The 20,165-nt window shown below is 43.9% G+C and overlaps 1 protein-coding gene across 5 annotated transcripts in view; it reads right to left on the bottom strand.

Annotated features, from left to right (window-relative positions):
- The window catches only part of LOC116289229 (uncharacterized), a 113,572-nt gene that overhangs the window by 31,927 nt on the left and 61,480 nt on the right, over positions 1-20,165 (bottom strand). For 4 of the 5 annotated variants that reach the window (XM_089031362.1, XM_089031365.1, XM_089031364.1 and 1 more), the window contains exons 7-9: positions 19,884-19,919; positions 19,234-19,293; positions 18,358-18,534 (exon numbers count right to left, since the gene is read on the bottom strand). In XM_089031362.1, the coding sequence (XP_088887488.1) occupies positions 18,358-18,534; positions 19,234-19,293; positions 19,884-19,919 (273 nt within the window). The remainder of the gene's footprint in view (positions 1-18,357; positions 18,535-19,233; positions 19,294-19,883; positions 19,920-20,165) is intronic. The other variant, XM_089031366.1, reaches the window with a different exon arrangement.

Genomic DNA, 20,165 nt, shown 5'->3' with positions numbered 1-20,165 from the left:
ATTGATGCGGCATGACGGTTATGAAAATACACGTCTTACTCGTCGTTTACGTTTTATTTGATCGCGTTAGAGTTCCTATTAATAAGAGAAAGACTAGAATTTTACGAAAGAACAGATTAAAGCAAAAGGAAAGCAACTGAATAAAAAAAATTTTAAAAAGGAATAATTACTAAATTACAAAACGATGTGTAACTAGTAAGACGGTCAACGTTGAACTGAACTGGTGTTGCCAACCGAAGGTTGAACAAAGCAATATTTAGATCCAAACAAGTAATTAAACAAGTCAACAACATAAGAATCTGCTCATCCGCCATATTTGTTTTGAAACTAGGGAGGCCTGGATAAGAGATCATGCGACGCATTCGACGTCATCGTATTCAAAAGGCTCCAATTTCGACCGTCCACATCAAAACGATGTGTATCCGTTTTCATGTGTTTTCGACGAATACGCTCGGCCTACTCATCTGGGGATCCTGCAACAAGACGCTTATGGAGAGCCTACAAGGATCCATTACCGTGCTGCTCGTATCATCCATGGCTTGCCATGGGATACTCCAAGAACTCAGATCATGGACCAACCGCACTGGAAACCACTGACCCAATTCTTCAACATCAAACTTGGCGTTTTCGTACACATGTGACTACACGACGAAATCTCGCACCACGACCTGCAACAACTCTTCACAAGGCGAGACGTTGGATACAATCTTCGAGGGTCCAACATCATAAAGCTGCCACGAAACTGTACCAACTACGGCAAGAAATCCATTAGACTCCAAGGTACCAAACTCTGGAACCAGCTACCTGATGAATCACGAACATTCAAATCCAAATCTATGTTTAAAAAGGAGTTGAAACATGCCCTCCGTACTGACTTATGAGAACAATGCAGCAGGACAATGCAACATATGACTTTCGTGTAATCACGTAAATGAATAATGTAAATATGTAAATAACAATAACTATATCTATTATAATATCAACTCTGTTAAGGACTTGATTTTAGTTTCATCTTATGTTATCTTATTCATCGAATTCTTTATTCACTTATTTTAATGTTTTCTTCTCGTCTCCAATAATTATTATTTTATTATAGTCTTAAAATTATACACGACCACATCAGCCATGCTGTAATATCAGTCGTGTCTAAATAAATATCATTATTATTATTATTATTATTATTATTATTATTATTATTTCGAGCGTTTTAATGTGGACCGAAGGCCAAAACGCATCGAAATGCGTGTCTGCGTTTTCAAACGAAAACGCATTAGTGTAGTAGTATAGGGAATGGGGGTTCCAGCGCAATCTCAACACGGGCAAGATCCGTATCAAAAATCCACCTACGGACGACCCCCACTCCAAGTGTGGTTGAGGGCAACAGCGCACTTAAATATGTTAGTCTATATATGGAGTGCGAAGAATGTAAGAGAACTTTTAAGAAAGAAGCGGATTTGAAAAAGCATTTGAAAATGAAGACGAAGTGTATGAGCAGTTATGATTGTGGATGTGGTAAGAAGTTTGAGACTAAGGTTAAATTGTTTTGGCATTGTCAGGACTGTGAGTACGACTACGACGACCTAAAAAGTGCTTGGTATTAGGTATAAAATATTTCCTATTATATAGATGGAATCCCAAAGCAACTTCAGCACGGTGTCAATACCCGGTAACGGTGAGATTGACGTTAGACAGTTTTGGCGTCAGTCAGAAAGGAAGGTTAAAAGGACTCTCCGAAAAGGTATAGAAGAATTAGGAGCCCTGAAAGCGAGCATAATGGTAGAAGTAAGTTTGTCAAAAGACGAGGTAATGACGACAGCAATGTTGCGATCAAAGTCGTTAGTGATATTAGAATCCACGAATCTGGATAGGTCACTCAGTGAAGCCTTAGAAGCAATAATGGAGTCGCTGTCTAACTACACGAAAGAAGGATCGGGTTGGACAGTAGAGGAGGTTGAAGGAATAGAGATAAGTATGGCCAGGTACGTACCCATACGAGGGGGGAGTTACGTACCGCTACCAACGTGGGTAGAAAGGAAGAAGGCTATTGTAAACGTGAAGAATGAAGACAATCGATGCTTTATGTGGGCAATCAGGTCTGCACTGTATCCAGCAGAGAAGGATCCCTGTAGGACAAGTAAGTATCCCACAGATGATTTAGAGTGGGATGGTGTGGAATTTCCCATGCAGTTGATAGACATCCCCATATTTGAGGAAATAAACGATCTAGCAATTAACGTTTACGGAGTCAGAGAGCAGACGATAGTACCGTTAGTTCTGTCAAAAAGTAAAGGAGAGCGCGTACATTTATTCTACCACGGCGGACACTACTCATGGGTTAAACACATTAGCAGACTATTCTACAGACATACTAAGCACAAAGGCAAAAAGTACTTCTGCGACTGCTGCTTGCTGTCATTTACATCCTTAAATACTCTAAAGAAACACGATGAGATCTGCCGCGGAGTCGAAGAAGTGGCGCAACGGATCCAGATGCCCACCAACAAAGAGCTTTCATACGCAGACCATCAAAAGCAGATGCAAGTGCCTTACGTGATATATGCAGACTTCGAAGCGTTGATAACTAAGGAAGAGCAGAAACGTGGCGCCACGAATAAGGTAGGATTACACGAGATCTGCTCCTTTGGTTACATAGTAGTCAGATCAGACGGTAAAGCAAACCCTCCTGTGATTTACCGAGGTAAGAACGCAGCTAATGAGTTTCTAGAAGCATTGCGAGAAGAGGAGGGGGAGATAAGAGAACAATTAAGACGTCCAAAGAAGATGGAATTTACCAAAGAGAACCAGGAGGCTTTTAACAAGGCAAAAAAATGCCACATTTGCCAACATACGCTTCTTCAGTTTGGAAGACGAGCCAAGAAAGCGTGGGATGAAGATGGAAAGTATTTAGGAGAAGCTCATTTTAAATGCGGGAAGTATGCTAAGAAAGGTGAGAAGCCGGGAAAGCCCTCCACGCACTGCATTCACTGCCACAAAGCATTTGTTGAGGATTTCTATGAGGATAAGGTTAGGGATCACTGCCACATCACTGGTAAATACAGAGGAGCGGCTCATTGGAAATGCAATATAAACTTCAAAGTAAATCCAGACATGGAGATTCCGGTGTTCTTTCATAATTTAAGGGGTTACGACAGTCACTTACTCTTACAAGGAACGGACGGCTCCGAAGTAAAGTGCATACCCAACAACAAAGAAAGGTACATGTCCGTAACTGTGGGTAAGCTAAAGTTCTTAGATTCGCAGCAGTTTATGGCGGACTCCTTAGCAAACTTGGTTAAATACAACACGGAGTTCCCCATTTCCAGTCAATACGGCGCGGAAAGGAAAGGAGTCTACCCATACGAATACATGGACTCCTGGGAGCGATTCGAAGAGCCCCTACCGCCCAAAGAGAGATTCTACAGCACCCTAAACGAGTCCGGTATAAAGGACGAGGAGTACCAGCATGCGTTAGATGTGTGGGAAAAGTACTCCTGTGAGAATATGGGGGACTACCACGACATCTACCTAAGGTCTGACGTAGTGCTGCTTGCAGACGTTTTCCAAAGCTTCAGAAAGATGGCTATAGAATATTACGGATTGGATCCCGCTAATTTCTACACGGCTCCTGGGCTCAGCTGGAGTGCTTTGTTAAAGAAGACAAATGCGCAGTTGGATCTCCTAACGGAGTACGACATGTACCGCTTTATGGAAGACGGTATTCGTGGCGGCGTATGCGGACCCAGCCGACGTTACGCCCGCGCAAACAACCCCTTAGTAGAGCACGACCCAGAGAAACCAACCACATACATTTACTACCTGGATGCGAATAACCTTTATGGTTGGGCAATGTCACAGTACCTACCTGTGAGAGACTTCGAATGGGATCCAGTGAAGCCGATAGACTTCTACATGCAGGTAGGAAAGGAGGAAGACAAGGGTTACGTTTTAGAAGTGGATCTGGAGTACCCAGAGCGCCTGCACGACGAACACAATGAGTTCCCCTTAGCACCAGAAGCGATAGAGATACCATTTAAGCAGCTAAGTCCGCTGCAAAAGCAAATGTGCCCTGGTTACAAACCGTACAGGAAACTAACTATGAACCTGATGGATAAGAAGAAGTATGTGGTACATTACCGCAACCTGCAGTTCTACGTGCGACACGGAATGCGCGTAGAGAAGATCCACAGAGTCCTAAAATTCACGCAGGAACCCTGGATGCGCCCCTACATTGACTTTAACACGCAAAAGCGTACCGCAGCGAAAAATGACTTCGAGAAAAACCTCTTCAAACTGATGAACAACAGCGTGTTCGGAAAGACAATGGAGAACATCCGCAAGCGCGTAAGCGTAAAAATAGTCAGCACCAAAGAGGAAGCAGAAGCATACGTGTCACAGCCAGGCTTCGTTAGATACGTAGAAATGCTGAACTTCTACGTGATTCACATGAAAAAGGCAAACCTCTTACTAAACAAGCCCGTTTACACAGGCTTTACGGTGCTGGATCTATCGAAGCTGCTTATGTACGAGTTCTACTACGATAAGCTTAAGCCAAAGTACGGAGACCGCTGTCGCCTCCTGTACACAGACACCGACTCCCTAATTCTAGAAGTGCAAACGGAAGACGTTTACAAAGACTGCCTCCCCGACATAGACGAGTACGACACCAGCGGTTACCCGAAGGAGCACTTCCTTTACTCTGCGAAGAATAAGAAGGTAATTGGGAAGATGAAAGACGAAATGTTAGGAAAACCCATCGTGGAATACGTGGGTCTGAAACCAAAGATGTACAGCGTGCTAAAGTTAGACGGCGTAGAAAAGAAAGCTAAAGGCGTAAAAAAGTATGTGGTTAAGAAGGACATTACGCACGAGTCCTACCTCAACGTATTACGAACACGCAAGGAACAGCGGCATAAGATGAACAGCCTGCGCAGCTATGGTCATCAGATACATAACGTCACGCAGGAGAAGGTGTCACTGTCTGCATTTGACGGTAAGCGATGGATGTGTGATGACGGAGTGCATACGATAGCATTCGGACATCACACGATAAGCAGTTCTTCTTTGACGAACCCACACGTGGGACCATCATGAAGATAATACAAGATGGGCTGACCCTTCTTAGCTATCGCACTTCGGATCTGGTAAGTTTCCAAAGACCAATTAGGATCCGTAGCTCTTTTGGATCCTCCTTCTAATTCACCCGGTCCGTAGAGATATCGGACTGTGACATTACCTAATTTTTTTTCATGGGGGAAGACCGCCCTCGAACTTCTGACGAAGGACTTGTGTTCCACGTGTTTCTTTTTTATGGCATCCTTGGGTTTCATTCCCGTAGCCCTGGCCGCCTCGTTGTTCAAAGCCGCGACGACCTGGGGGAGCCTCTGAGTCCATTCCCTGTTGCGCTTGGAGGGATCTTCCAGCTCTTTCCAATACTGGTATCCAAAGAGACGCTCGGCCAGGGTCTTATTGAATCTTTCGACGATGCTCTGACCCCTGTGGTACTCTGCTTCAGCTCTCCTAATTTTAGTGTCGTGGTCTTTCAGGGTCTTGGTAACCACGCCCATAAACTCCGTCCCCGCATCCACTTGCAGCAGCTTAGGCCATTTCAAGACGCGCTTATAAACCCTACCTAGGGCTTCTGCGACTTCCCCAGAATCCTTGCTGGTTATAGGTTCGGCGTCCTTGTATCTGCTTGCGATATCGACTACGGTCAAAGCGTACCTATAGGTCTTCTTTCTCACCTTATCGTGCGGCAAGAAAAGCAAATCCGCCTGATGAACTTCATTGGGGGTATTTACGGTGAAGCTGGGCCTGGGAATGTACTTAGGCACGGGAAGATAAACCTGCCAGAGGGTTTGTTTTTTCAACCAGTTCTTAGCCGTTTCGTCTGATACCCTGGCCGCGGTCGCGAGTTTCTTGATAGCTGACGCTCCTCTCCAATGGCCTTCCGGCCCATAGTAAATCCTTTTAAGTTTGTCCTCTACGCGGCCCATTATATGAATTCCAAAACAAGATTGATCTTACGTCCGTTAAAATCCACCGTCTTTCCGTCCACTTTAATGGTGATGTTTATGCTTTCTACCAAATTAGACAAGTCATAGCTCAAAGAAATGGGAGTGTATTCTACTGGGTCAAATGGATTACCTTGGGGCAGAAACTTGGACATAAGAGAAGACTTTTCTCCATTGTTGTAACTATGAACCAAGTCGCAATAGACTTCGTAAGAGGATGCGACTTTCCATTTCACATCATATGTACTACCGCTATTTATCGTGGTACTAGTAAGGCCCAGGAGTTCTACCAATGAACTGTCCTTCAAATTAGCGCTTCCATTATTTTTCTTAAATGTCATTTCATGGGGTAATCCTGTGGTAAGAGTATATCCATGCTTTGCTAGCTCCTTAGCCAGTGTTATAGGTGTGTATTGGGAATCTGGTATTTTTAGTTTGGCGGCATTGTCAACGACAAAGCCATCAATTAAATTATACCAAGAATTGTACAAAGAGCAACTAACCAACCGAACCCTTTCCGCGCGGATGGGAGGATTCAGATAAGTGGTAAAGTCATTCTTGTCGCTTTCCAAAAAGACGATCATTATATTAGATACGCCAAAGCCACGCCTCCGGCCAGCCCTGCGACTCCTACGAAGACCAGCTCACTATCTTTTTGTTTCTTAGAAGGCTGGTAGTAATTCTTGAACTGAGGCTTTTTTAACGCCACTGTGGGATGCGCTTGCGCATAAAGTTTAAAGGCGTAGTCTGTGTTTTCGAAGTTCTTATCCGCCTGCATTTTGTCTTGGTAATTCTTATCCAACCAATCCCTGTAAGCTTGTCTTTTTTCATTCCAAGCTGCAACGTCCCTTTGATATTTCTCCAGCGCTAAGTCGTGTCTCTTTCTTTCGACGGCCAAATTTCCGCTGCGATCACCTCTAACTAATCTATCCAAATATTGACCACCATAATTAGCCCCTGTAAATGCTAAAGCTGCAATGACTCCACCTGCGACTAAGCTAACCATTATACATTAGGTAGGTACTTTTCCTTCCGTAGGTAATCCTTTACCATGATAGCCCCGCCAACGGCAGCGGTCATCTTAGCAAAATTAGCGAAGCTCTTGCTTGGGTCTTCAGTAAAGTCTTCTTTGAGCACTTTCTTACCTACCCAACCAATACCCGCAACAATAGAAGTAATGATAGCTGCTTCTTCAACAGTTTTCAACAACGCGGTCGACATTATATTACAAAGCGAGAAGGTTATTATTCCATTTCAGGGATTTTGCTTTTTCTAACCTCCACAGGTGCGTGATATGTTGGGGCCTCCCACTTTACTTCTGGCTTCGTAGCCCGCCATTGTAAGTAGAGCCTGCCTGCTGCTATAGCCACTCCTAACGCGCCAATGACGTAGCCGGGATTCCAAAAGGATTCCTCTTCCTCCACCTTTTCTTCTTTCTTTGCTTTGTTCTTCCTGTTCATCTCCGCGAGCTTCTTTCCCGCGGCAACTCTGCCTGCAGATTTAGGCTTGGTAATCTTCTGCTCCTCCTGAGGTTGTTCTTCGGTGCCACTCATCTTATATCTAAGGACTTGAAGGACTTGATAATAACTTGACGGCGACTTGACAATGACTTAAGGATGACTTGATTAAGTACTTAAGGACGACTTGACAATGACTTGACTAAGTACTTGAGAATGACTTAAGACGACTTGACTAAGTACTTGACAATGACTTGACTAAGTACTTAAGACGACTTGACAATGACTTGACTAAGTACTTAAGGATGACTTGACTAAGTACTTGACAATGACTTGACTAAGTACTTGACTAAGTACTTAAGACGACTTAAGGACGACTTGACTAAGTACTTGATAATGACTTGATAATGACTTGACTAAGTACTTGAGGTGACTTGATTATCAGCAAGTGCTGCCTGGAAGACCTTTTCGACTTCTCTGTCCTTCTTGAAGTCCTTCCAAGATGTTCCAAAGGAACCTAGTACCTCCTTCAAGTCGACGTGCTGAGCTACGTGAAGTGCCGCAGAGGCGACTGCCATTAACTTACCGCACTTCAAAGACAACCACCCACAGGTTATCTTAAGTTCTTGGGCGATGACATAGTCGTCGCTAATGTCCTTCCGCAGTTGCTCCACGTCGTCTATGGGCAGCACAAGTCCAAGCAATTTAGTTGCAAGTCGGATAGCGGAGTCTGCTACGGCGTCCGTGGTCTTACTTGCAAGGGCGGCCTCGTACCTCTTATGGAACTTCTTGACTTCTTCTTCCGACAACTTATTAACCTGCTCATGGGTAAGTTCCTTGCCTATCATTTCTTTGCACTTCCCAGAAGACACCAGGATGTTAAGTTGTTCCTTGAGGTTACTTTCATCTAACTGTGTGGGGACTTCATCTAAGAGCTGCTCAATGTCCATATACATTAACGTCATAAGGAAACCTTAAGGAGAAGATCATCTTGGAATGTTGGTGCGTTTTTAAATGCCGCATGTATTCGTGTAACTGTTCCTTGGATATCTCACCGCCGTAGTCAGAAAGGATGGTTTCCAGGTCAGACTTACTGGGCGTATAAAATACGACAAGTGATCCTATGTTTTCCCTAAAAGGCTTAGAGACGCTGGTAAGCTGCTGGGAAAGCAACCAAACGCTGATATTGTCGTGTCTGCCGCTGAAGGCGAGTTTAACGAGCTCGGAGGTGCGTCTTTTTACGTCGTCCCCGCAGGCAATGTCATCCAATATGAGGAGCGTCTGCGTATCTTTAGGGAATTGCTTATGCCAGAACTTCAAATGGCTGGATAACTCGTTAGGGTCTAAGATATCTACGAAGAAGTCGTCATCTTTCACTCCTATGCCCGTCCAGGTGCGGTTGTTCACGTAGGTGGGGCATAATAGCACGATGTAGTCAAATCGGTATCTAAAGGGTCCTAATAGCTGCTCTACTACGAACTGGGTCTTTCCACAGCCGGTGGGTCCTACTATCAGAGCGTTACAAGGCATGTGATCTGGGTTCATATATAGATGGAGCCAGTGGAAGCAGTGCAAAGAATTGTCGCCGACGCAAAAGATAAAAGAGACACCATAGAAATGCAAAGGGAGGAGATAGACCGGTTAAAAGAGCGCGTGCAGGAATTGTACGATGAAATGTGCGGTCTGAAGCGTGCAGAACGGTTTGGCGCGCTTTTGACAATGGCGGGCTGGGCTAAGGAGTCCATTAAGGACTTCATTCGATATCCCCCATAGATATATGGACTGCATTACGTGCGAACTACCTGCTGACTGCATCATCGTTACCCCTCCGACGCCTCGTAAGAAACACAGCTGCTGTCACTGTAATAAGGTATTCTCTGAAGAAGACTTCGTTGGACATTGGTGTCCCGCGGATACTAAAGCACAAAGGACTTTAGACGACGTTCGAGAAGAGTAAGAGGTCGCAAAGAAGATCTTACTAAACCCCAGCAAGAGGAATTAGCATAGGTCTTTCTTTTTTATTGTTATTTTGTTAAATGCTGCAAATATGACATTGAAGGATAGTCTATTTTTTTTTGTTATTTTGTTAAATGCTGCACAGATGATGTCAAAGAATGGTCTATATCTTTCATCGTTAAGTTCCTACGAAGAATGAAATCTACATTCGTCTCTTACCGTATTTTAACAATTTAACAATAAAAAATGAGATCTACGTAATTGTCTCTTGCTGACATTTAACAATTTAACAATAAAAAATGAGGTATATATAATGAAGTGCATGCAATGCGATAGAGCCTTTAGTAGCAAGCAACGATTACAATACCACCTTTCCAAGAAAGTCTGTCAGAAGACAATCAGCACTGTTTGCGGCGACTGCGGTAAGGAACTCTCCACTGTACAGACCCTACGATATCACCGCGAGCATAGAGTCTGCCTTAAAGGCCATTGCCACCGATGCGATGAACCCCTCTTTGAAGAGAACTGGCATAAATACCGCTGCCGGCGTTACCACCTCGAAGAAGTTGTCTGTGAAACCCACGGCGATTTAGCAGGGCGATGTTGCCCCCTTGAAACCAGCCGGGCGCTCACGCGACGTAAGAAGGAAATAGACCAAGATTTCGTATGCTTTGACGACTACGAAGGAGTAAAATGGGAGAACCGAGAACATTGGGACGGCATCTGCGATAAATGTGGTTGTCAACGCAGCGGTCAGCATATTTGGTGTTGCCTGTATGACGGACCACGTCCTTTAGACCATTACCTGGCGATACGAAAGGCTTGGAAAAATGAGAAAGATATATGATTCCTCAAATCGCAGCGTTCATAGGAGGAGCCTTGATTACCGTATCCGCTTACCAGATAACAGAAAAAATGAGGTCCGCCGAAGCAGACCAATATCTAATCAATCACATAATGGATTATTCTCCGTTCGACGTTCGATGTCAAACTTCCATCGGCCGTTTACCTTACCATGACTGCGTAGGTGTGTATATTCTTCACCCTGCAGTATGTATCTCACACAGTCAGGCGCCCAAAGGCTGTATTCCTGACCGTCGCGTTCTAAGACCAACCTCAAACGGTCGATGTCTTCGAATGCGACGTAGTTTTTTATTCGGTATGAAACGCCTTGCAGCAGATCTCGCCAGTATGTTTGTTTAAGAATCATTATACCTATGAAATATTTTAAGGTGCGTGCTTAAAGTGTCTTGACCTTTGAATGCCTTAATGCACCAAGGACAAGGAATGCGAATGCCAGCAACATATTCATCTATTTCCCTGCAAAGTAGATCGTAATCATTGCTTACGATGGTTAAATATCCATTTTCTTCATATCGTTCCAACGTTACCTTTTGTTTCTCGGACAATACGCCGGTGCCTTTGGGTGTCTTCAATTCTATGCATAATCCATTGTATTTATTATGGTTGTTAAGGATCAGCAGATCAGGTTGACCTGCCTGGTAGCCTTTCCGCCAGCTTTTAATGCGCTTACTTACGGTGTCCTGCAGTTCTCCAAGACCTGGGACTATGATTACGTGCGGGTGAAACCTACGCACCCTGTGTACGGTTCTGTCGTGTATGTCTGCCTCAGTTTCTATCTTAAACTTCATTGGGTTTGAGCCGTCGAATCGCTTCTCCATGTCATATTTACCTGTCTTTCTGAGGGTGGGTAGGACGTCGCCTAACACCCACTTTTTGAACTCCTTAGCTGCTACCTTCTCTGACCCGAATACTAATTCATACAAGCCCTCCTCCGTCAAGTATACATCATTGGGTTGTGCATTAAGGGTGTCGGTCAGCCCTACACCCTTTATAGACCCCAGTGTTACCTTGTTTTCCTCTGAAACGTGTGCTCTAACTGCGTCCCGAGAGTTAGCGTAGCCCAAGGCTCCTGCTACTGACTTTGCTTTAAAGTACAGCTTGTCGCCTTGCACTATGCATTGCAGTTTAGTTTCGTTGTTTTCAAATACGCGAAGCATTATATACCAACGATATTTTTTATCAAAAGGATGAGTCATCAATATGCAACGCTCTTTAGCTGATTCATTTCTACACTCAGTTGCGCGTCTGAGACTACGAAGATATATGCGTTGATCTTAGTAGCGTCGCTGGCGTCTTTGGTGCGCTTGATCTCCAACGTAATGCCGTCCTGGGTATTTACCAGCCGCAATCCCTGACCATGTAGGTCTTCGTCGTTCGTCGTGCGCATGTCGATCCACAGCACATACTTATCCTTAAAGAATTCCTTTGGGCCAATTTGGTCGCCAAACTTACGCGCGACTTCCCGGTACATGTCCTCGGGCTTTATCCCTTGTGAGTAAACCTTATTAGGCACTCCGTTAATGCTAACGCCTACGTTAGTGATGTTAGGATTAAAGAACGCCTCAGAGTCACGCAATCCTGCCGTGTATGTCTTTGCGAACAGCAACATTATCCCTGTAAGGCTGCGCCTGGGAAGGTTAATGCTTTGGTTGATGACCTCTTCGACGTTATTTGTAAAGCTGAACGTCTTGTACATCACGACGTGATCGTAAAGGAAAGCCTTCCCGGAGCTGTATTCCATACCGGCGCTACGTGCTAAGTCTTCGCTGTATACCGTTTCATACTGCAGCTCTAAGTTAGTAACGGAGTATGGGTGGACGGCTGCTGAACTTACGTCCTTTCCCTGTAGGATGTTCGTAGTGTCTGCTAGGGTTACTTCGAACTGTAGTTCGCTTAGCTGCCTTGGGTAGTATGCACCGTGGTTCGTGATAACTTCGAAATCTAATGGAACTACATGCTTAGTACCATAAGCCGTCTTTATTTCGTCTTCTCCTGAGGCGCCAGAGGTTGCGCTTCTTACCTTGCGTATGGCATCACTGGCGATTCCCTGCTCTATCCTTTGCGCGCGGTCAAATGCAGTCAACCATAAGTCTTTGTACGTGGTATACAGATCGTACCTATTTAAGTCCAAGAGGGATTCCCCTGCGAACTTCACCCGCATCTTTGAGACAATGTTGCGGCCAAGGTCGTTGACAACGTGACGCGCGTCCGCAGTGCTTGGTTGTATTGCTAGGTCAAACCTTAACGCCAAGGTACCAGGAACTAACACTAGGTTATCCGTTAGGCGGGGCACGCCTACGTACAAGGTTTCCCCTGGCTTAGCGCTGCTGGGGGTAAAGGTGACCCGGTGAAAGGTGCGTTCTGCTTTCAGTCCGCCAACCTGCTTAGGTAATACGTTGGGGTTTAACTTTGAGCTTATCATATATAATGGAAGTAGAAGGAACGGATTTTGACCCCACCACCGAAGAAGGCCAAGTCGATATTAACGACGAAGAATACGATACGTTAATCCCAAATGACAACGTGTCCCGCGAGTATATTTGGGATAGGCTTCGAAATAGGTTCGGAAGTAGGGCCCGCGAGGCCTGGCGTTCCTTAGAGGATAAGTGGCAATCAAGGAACCCAGGGAGATCTATTCCAGAATATTTAGAATTGCAAAACTTGGATTCCACGGACCTAAGAACTGAAATGCTAAGGGGGCTTTTAGACGACGTAAGGGAGAAATTTCCAAATGTGGACTTGACCCGCCTTAATTTCCAAACCGGAGATAAGGGGCAAATTCAAATCCAGTATCAAGGAAGGGATAAGTGGTATAATCTCTACCAAAGGAGAGACTCCGACAGGCTCACCAGTAATCTCCCAAAAGAAATCAAAGACGCATTAGGAAGACCTAATTTGGTGGAAAGACTAAGAGAAAACGATGAAAACACCAGCGAAGCCTTTGAAAAGTTCAAGACCATAATGCAGCGGCAACAAAAAGGTCTTGAGGCGATAAGGGAAGTAGAAGAGCTAAAGCAAGCGATGGAGGAAAGGGAAGCAGATTACATGCGGCAAAACCGACTACTCCTTGATGCTCAAAAGAGAGAACTTGACGACAAGAATCAACGCATATTAGAACTTAGAGAACAAAGAGACATTTCTCTTCGCGAAAAAGACAGCGTCCAAAGGGCATTCAATCTCGCCCTGCAAGACCTGGATATAAGCAAGGAGGAAGCTAAGAACTTACGAATCACCATAGCTGGTTCTTTGGAGGAACGGCGGCAGTTGATTACCGAAATCAACACTAAAGAGGAGCAAATCCGGCAAAGAGATCAGGCCATCGAAGACCTGGAGGGGCAAATAGAGCGGCAGCAGGAAATAATTAATGACCAAACTCGTCCCGAAGAGGAAAGGGAGGCAGCACAAAGGGAATTAGAAGCCCTTCAGGAAAGAGTCGCGGAATTACAATCGCAAAAGGACAACCTGGAAAAGGAGCTGGGGCTTACTACCAAGGAAAAGGTAAAAAGAGCCCTTTTGAAGTATGGCGTTCCGCTGGCATTTGCAGTCGCTATTAGCACCGTAGTAGGAGTTATCCTATCCGCGCTTAAGGCTACGGGCGCGGGCGTAAAGAAATTAGGCAATGGGCTGACGGACTTGGGAAAAAAGATGGCAGCCGGCTTGCCTGGGCTGCTGGGTTCGGTTGTTTCCTTGGCACTTAGGGCCGGCGGAGAACTGTTAAAGTTTGTAGGGAATAACATTTGGATATTAGTCGTAGCTATTGGGGTGGTCCTCCTGAAGAAGATGAAGGCTTAATCTTCTCATCGGACGGTGTCCTGCTTTGAGGATAATGAAAGACGGTATTAGCACCGCCCTGGTAATTTGGAACCAACGGCAACACACTCATGGTAGAAATGGGCTTATGACTCCAGGCTGCATTAGCGGGCCTGCGACCTATGCGATTTATCCCAAACTTGCCGTCATCAGAAGTGACTTGCAACTTAGCATATTTACAATTGGCTAGCATATGAAAAGTTACTGGCGTTAGGTCTTCAGAGGACCTAGTGTAGGGCTCCATCGAAAAATGGGTAACTTTCCTGGTGTTCGTTGAAGTTCGATAAGGAAGCAGGGGCTTATTATTCTCATCGATAAGCCTAAACCCCACATTCGCATGCGTATTTGCATTAATGCTAATAGTGCAAATGACCAATGCAGTGCCCCCAACTTCAACCCACAGTCCAACGTCATGCCAAGCGCCGTTGTCATATCCTTCTTCATCTAAGCGGTGGGCATAGCGCGTTTCCCTCACGTATGGATTCATATATTACAGGGAACAAGTTCCCTTCTAGAGGCTCATTACCGTCAAAGTGCTGATGGTCATGTGGTTATAGACAGTATTCCTTTGATTTTCTATGCTATTTATGCAAACACTCCCGGTGTCATCTACTCTTATCTGCAGCTTTACCTTTCCGTGGCAATCAGCAACCATGTGGAAAGTCCAAACGGAAAGATTCTCGGCGCTATTCGTTGGCGGCTCTACTGAGAAATGCGTGGGCTCTCTGTTGTTCGTCTTCGCGCGCATGGGTTGCAATACTCCATTGTCGTCACAGAAACGAAATCCTACATTCGCACTGCTAACGGCCCCCAAAGAAATGCTGCATAATATCAATTTCTTTCCTGAGTAGTTCAGATCCAAGGACATTCCAGTGACGTCCACCCAAGATGCCTGGTTGTATTTTTTCTCGCCTGTGTAAGTCGTATAAACACAATCTACTCCAGCTACGTAGGGGTTGTTCATCGCCATATATAATAGCTTAGACCAACGCTTGCAGCTGCTACGCCGGCCTTTAGTAAGTTATGGTCATATTCCTCGGGTATCGTAGGCAGGACCTTCTTTTGGGGCTTCTTCTTTGGTTCGGGTTTTTCTGCGTGTTCCTTTTTTGGCTTCTCCACGAAGTGAGGAATGTTCCTAAGAGTGTCAGAGTTCACGTCATTCGCCCCAAACTTCATATCCTTAGTAGCTCGCTGCAGTTTGTTGTTGTATCCTACTACAGAACCAGTATTTATAGATAAATTACTAGGCATTAACCAACAACCCGGGGCTACTGCATAGTCCAACCTCGCCTTAGAATTTTGTATGGCTAGTTGGTAACGCTGTACGCCCTTGCTAATGTCGCCCTCCAAGATTGAACTTTCAAATAAGATCAAGGCTTCGGCTCGCGTTTCTTCTGCGGCGCCAGTATTTCCGATTATGCTGGATCGGGTGTTTACCTGAGCTCCAAGGATAGAATACACGTAAGCTTCTATGCTGCGGTTTAAACGGGCAAGGCCGGCTTTGGTTAGTCCTTTACCTTCTGGGGGTATGAAATTAAGATATTGCTTCGTTTGCTCGTCGTTGGTAATCTTAATAATCAGCGGGTTAGCTCCACCATACTTACCGCCCTCGTCTTTGAACAGAGGTCCGTCTCTGACTTCCTTAGTGGTCTTAGCGTTTGGTTCAAAGAAGGTGCTACTGTCGTGAGTTTCTTTGTGATACCCAGTGTCCCACTGCAACCGCAGCGTATGCACTTCCTTATCACTTAGCACATGCCCACCAATCCCCCAATAAGCCCAAATATGCCCCAAACCATTGTTAGCACCGGTAGTGCATCTAAAATCCTTCCCTACAACACCGAACTCCTTACAAAGCCTGTTATAGGCTGGAACGTCGTATTTGTTATCTCTAGGATAAAACGCAGCATCTCCCGGCAGCGCAGTAACACCCATCTCATGTAGTATTCTCCTAACCGTGAAGTGAAAATGAAACATAAATATCGAATTATTCATCAAGTTCGCACTCACACCACAGCCGCTAGTGGCGCACCAAACTGCAAAGTTCAACTGCTGCGGCCAATAACGCATATTAGGACCACTTAACCATTCATGAGATTCCTTAGCGGTGGTATGAACAATGGGAACTTCTTTGAAGATATCTCGCACCTTTAACGGAAAGGAATGGTTGTTAGAGACCCGCATGTTCAACGTTAAGTCCAGGCTTGGGTGTTTATCAAATGAAACTGCGGGTATCGGATAAGTACCGGTACCCAGCAATAATTCCTTTGACCAACCTTGCACGGGTTTAGGCTTATGCGGTAAGATCTTAGGATGCTTCAGTTGATCGTCTATTTGATTAACCAGCGTAGGCTTCAAATCCTCGTTGCTGTACATCCTGGAGCCGTTGAAGTAAATCCCATCAGGCCTCCCTTCGAACTTACTAGGGTCTGCATGCGGAAACATCTTCCTGAAGGCCCTCCAGTTCCAGTAATCCCGGTTGTCGTGATGTGGCTGCTCCTCAATATCATTCCCAAAAGCGTCGTACATTAGTATATATAATGGATGTTATACCATCAGCACCTAAGTTGTACCCAGATGTTCCCTATACTACACCTAACGAATTAAACGCTGAAAACTTTCGTCTGAATAAAGCGAACTTAATCCTGGCTTACTTGGAAGGGCAGACAAAACACTATGAAAAAGTTAGAAAAAAGTACGTCAGAGCCCGGAGTACGCTACATAAGATTGCGATAACTTCAGGATCCATATCTGTTGTGTTAACGGGCTCTGGCGTTGCTACTTCGCTTACTGGACCGGGAATAATCGTTGGAGTTCCTTTGGCTGGCGTTGGGGCAGCCTGTGGTATTATTTCAGCTGTTGCTACGGGCATTATGAAACAGTTGTCAAGCAAAATATCAAAACACGACACGACAATAGCTCTGTCAAGGGCTAAAGTAAATACGATCACTGACCTTGTCTCAAAGGCTTTGCGTGACAGAAAGATAGACGACGTAGAATTCTCGCTTATCTTAGCCGAAGAGGAAAAGTATGAGAAATTAAAGTCGGACATAAGGAATAAAAAAACAGTCGTAAAAGATCTTTCCGAGGAATCTCGCAAAAAGATCTACCAGGAGGCAAAAGAAGAGCTTCAAAGAAAGCTTGCTCAGTAAACATCTGCTTTGAAAAGAGCGTGACGGGATTCTATTTACATATCGAACGTCAGTCTAGAAATTACGCGTAATATAAATTCAGTGAATTATTACGCGTAATATGAATTATTTGGCGAATTATTACGCGTAATACGAATTATTTGGCGAATTATTACGCGTAATATGAATCATTTAGCGAATTATTATGCGTAATATGAATTATTTGCATGACTTTATTTGGCAAATTATTACGCGTAATATAAATTCATCGTACGAATTACGCGTAATATGTTATTGTCGCCTCGGAATCCATCCTAACAGGGGGTGGCTGGGGTCTATTTCATAAAATATTTCGTAGATTACGTTAGGGTAATAAGGAATATCCTTATCCAGCCGACAAAACATCCACTCGGCTCTGCTCATATCAGAAACCTCGGGAATAGACTTACCGGTAATTTCAGACAAAAGATAGGGAATAGCTTTGTAATATTTCCCTAGTTTTAATTTTTTCAGCGTTTTCCGTAGACTTTGCGGGGTTGGCTCTTCTAAATGGTTCATAATTCTTTCCATTACTTCGTCGTCTAAATATACCGGCCGATGACCTTGAATGTGACTCATCCAGTCTCTGAAGTATTTTATTCTTTTGTATGGGGTCTTCTTACGGCCTCCATTAGCGTAATACTGCTCTTTGGTAGCATTTGGTACGGCATTACGAATATTCTTACCACATTCGTAACACTGTGCTGACGTGTCGTCTTCTATTTGCATTTTCTTGTCACAACAAATATACTTATTTGGTTTAGTAGGTACAAACTTGGGTTTCAAGCACTTTACACAGAAATCATAAACAAACTCTTTACATTCTTCGCACTCCATATATAGACTAACATATTTGCGCTGTTGCCCCCAACCACACTTGAGTGGGGTTGTTTCCGTAGGTGGATTTTTGACACGGGTCTTGCCCGTGTTGAGATTGCGCTGGAACCCCCATTCCCTATACTACTAGTGTGGACGGGGTCTAACACTAACGAACACTGACTATGAACACTAGCGAACACTGACTATGAACCAGGAAAGAGAAAACATCAGAACCATGAAAGTTTAAAATTTTAGTAATAAGAAAATATTCACCTTGACGAGTTCACTGTTATTACTAACCACTTGACTTGCATAGGCAAGTAACTCTTGAGCTGGCTCTTCCCTTTCTTCATCAGTGTCTCTGTTTTCCTCTTCGACTTCGCTATCTTCCTCTTGGGCTTCCCACTCATAGCGTTCATGATTCGCTTGCGTGGCCAAAAACCTTTCCCTCTATTGATATTGGATTACAACAACAAATAAGCTTCTACTCTTCCCAGTACATTATAGACCGAGGCAGTCGTGAATTTTTTATCGCCTGCGTAGCGTCTGTTATATTAACCGCAAGTGCATTCCAAACTGTCCAACACGTGAAGCCAATGTTGTACAATGTGGACAAGTTTTGTACTCCACGTGGTCGAAATTCACATTTTTATGGTTTACTGGGTGCTTTCCCCCCTCCCCCTCCCCCTCCGCAATTCTGAGATGATCAGCTTCTGATTTAAGTGAGAGGCTTACCTTGTAGTAAATGTAATAAAGTGAGTCTCAACATGCATTTTTGGGGCGGATGTAGCTACTCATGTAAATGATAGAGTTTCTGACTGAGTCACATAAATTTGAAATGTTGAAGCAGTAATCAAGGACACACTTCTGAGACGGTTTCGATAGCTTTTAAAGAGTCCTTGAAAGTTTCAAGAACATGTTACGAGGCACTATTTCGTTCTGAACTTGTTCGCGACACAAGTTTTGGTTGCACCAGTAGAGAGGAGTTCTACTTTTCTAGAGCTATAAACCTAAACTGTTTCTTCAAAACATTTCGAAACGTACCACCATTATTGTAAAGTGCGGCCCTCGAAGTTCGGTGTCTCGCTTGTCGACTAGCATTTTATTAATGACCTCGATCAATAGTAAAAAGGGACACATGATATTTACCTCATTTTCTAAGAAAACATTGAATTTCATACTTGGATGGACCCCTGGTTCTTGCGTTTCCTACAATAAGAAAGCATCAAGTGTTTAACCAACTGGTATACCTTTTATTATAGTAAGCATTATAAAAGTAACAAGTAGGAATTAATCATTTTTATAAAATAACTGTTATGAACCTCACATTCTGATCGGATGAGAATGCGTGCTTTATGAGAGCCTACAGCATGAGGACACGCTTTGTATTTTCTCATTCGTATTCAAAATAACGGTTTTTGTAATTTGTATTTTATAAAAGAAATAAAGAACTTGCTGTGCTGTGTGGAGTTATAAAGCACTTGGGGATTAGTAGAACACTCGAGAAATGTCGAGAAGCACTCCACTACGCTTCGTGCCTCTCCTAACACATCTCTCGTGTCTATATAACTGCATACACCACGCGTGTGCGTTTTCTATTTCTTCAATATGACAACGTTCTTGCAATTAGATATAGAAATAGAAATAGCAAGAAATACTCCAACGACATAACAACAACAATAACAACAACAAGGAAGCACATTTTTGATATTTAATTTTAAAACTTGTGAAAAGGCCCATATCAAGTACTACTGAAAAATGTGAACTGAAACTGTTGAAAGAAATTTATAGACACAAACCTGAGTAGGATATTGCAGAAGTTTATCCGGTTCACCCTACAAAACAAAGGCAAAAATTACTTTAATGCTTTAATCATATTTCAATTACGAACTTAAAAGACCTCAAAAGAATAAGCATATAATTTTATAACAACAACAAAAACTATAATAATACTTAGAAAACTCATTAATAATTCATGAAGAAAACACCATATCAAACAATTGTTGTCATTCGCGGGCTTCCTGTGGTGACAAACCACGCTCCCCTCCCCTACACAATTTCCAGTCTTTTTTCGGCCAAAA

This window comes from Actinia tenebrosa, unplaced genomic scaffold, assembly GCF_029948245.1.
Source record: "Actinia tenebrosa isolate PJP-AT-01 unplaced genomic scaffold, QUT_ActTen_1.0 PGA_scaffold16__25_contigs__length_10494907, whole genome shotgun sequence".
In the NCBI taxonomy this organism is placed as follows: Eukaryota; Metazoa; Cnidaria; class Anthozoa; order Actiniaria; family Actiniidae; genus Actinia; species Actinia tenebrosa.
Note: the sequence above shows the minus strand (reverse complement) of the source record. Positions and strands in the feature narration are given on the sequence as shown.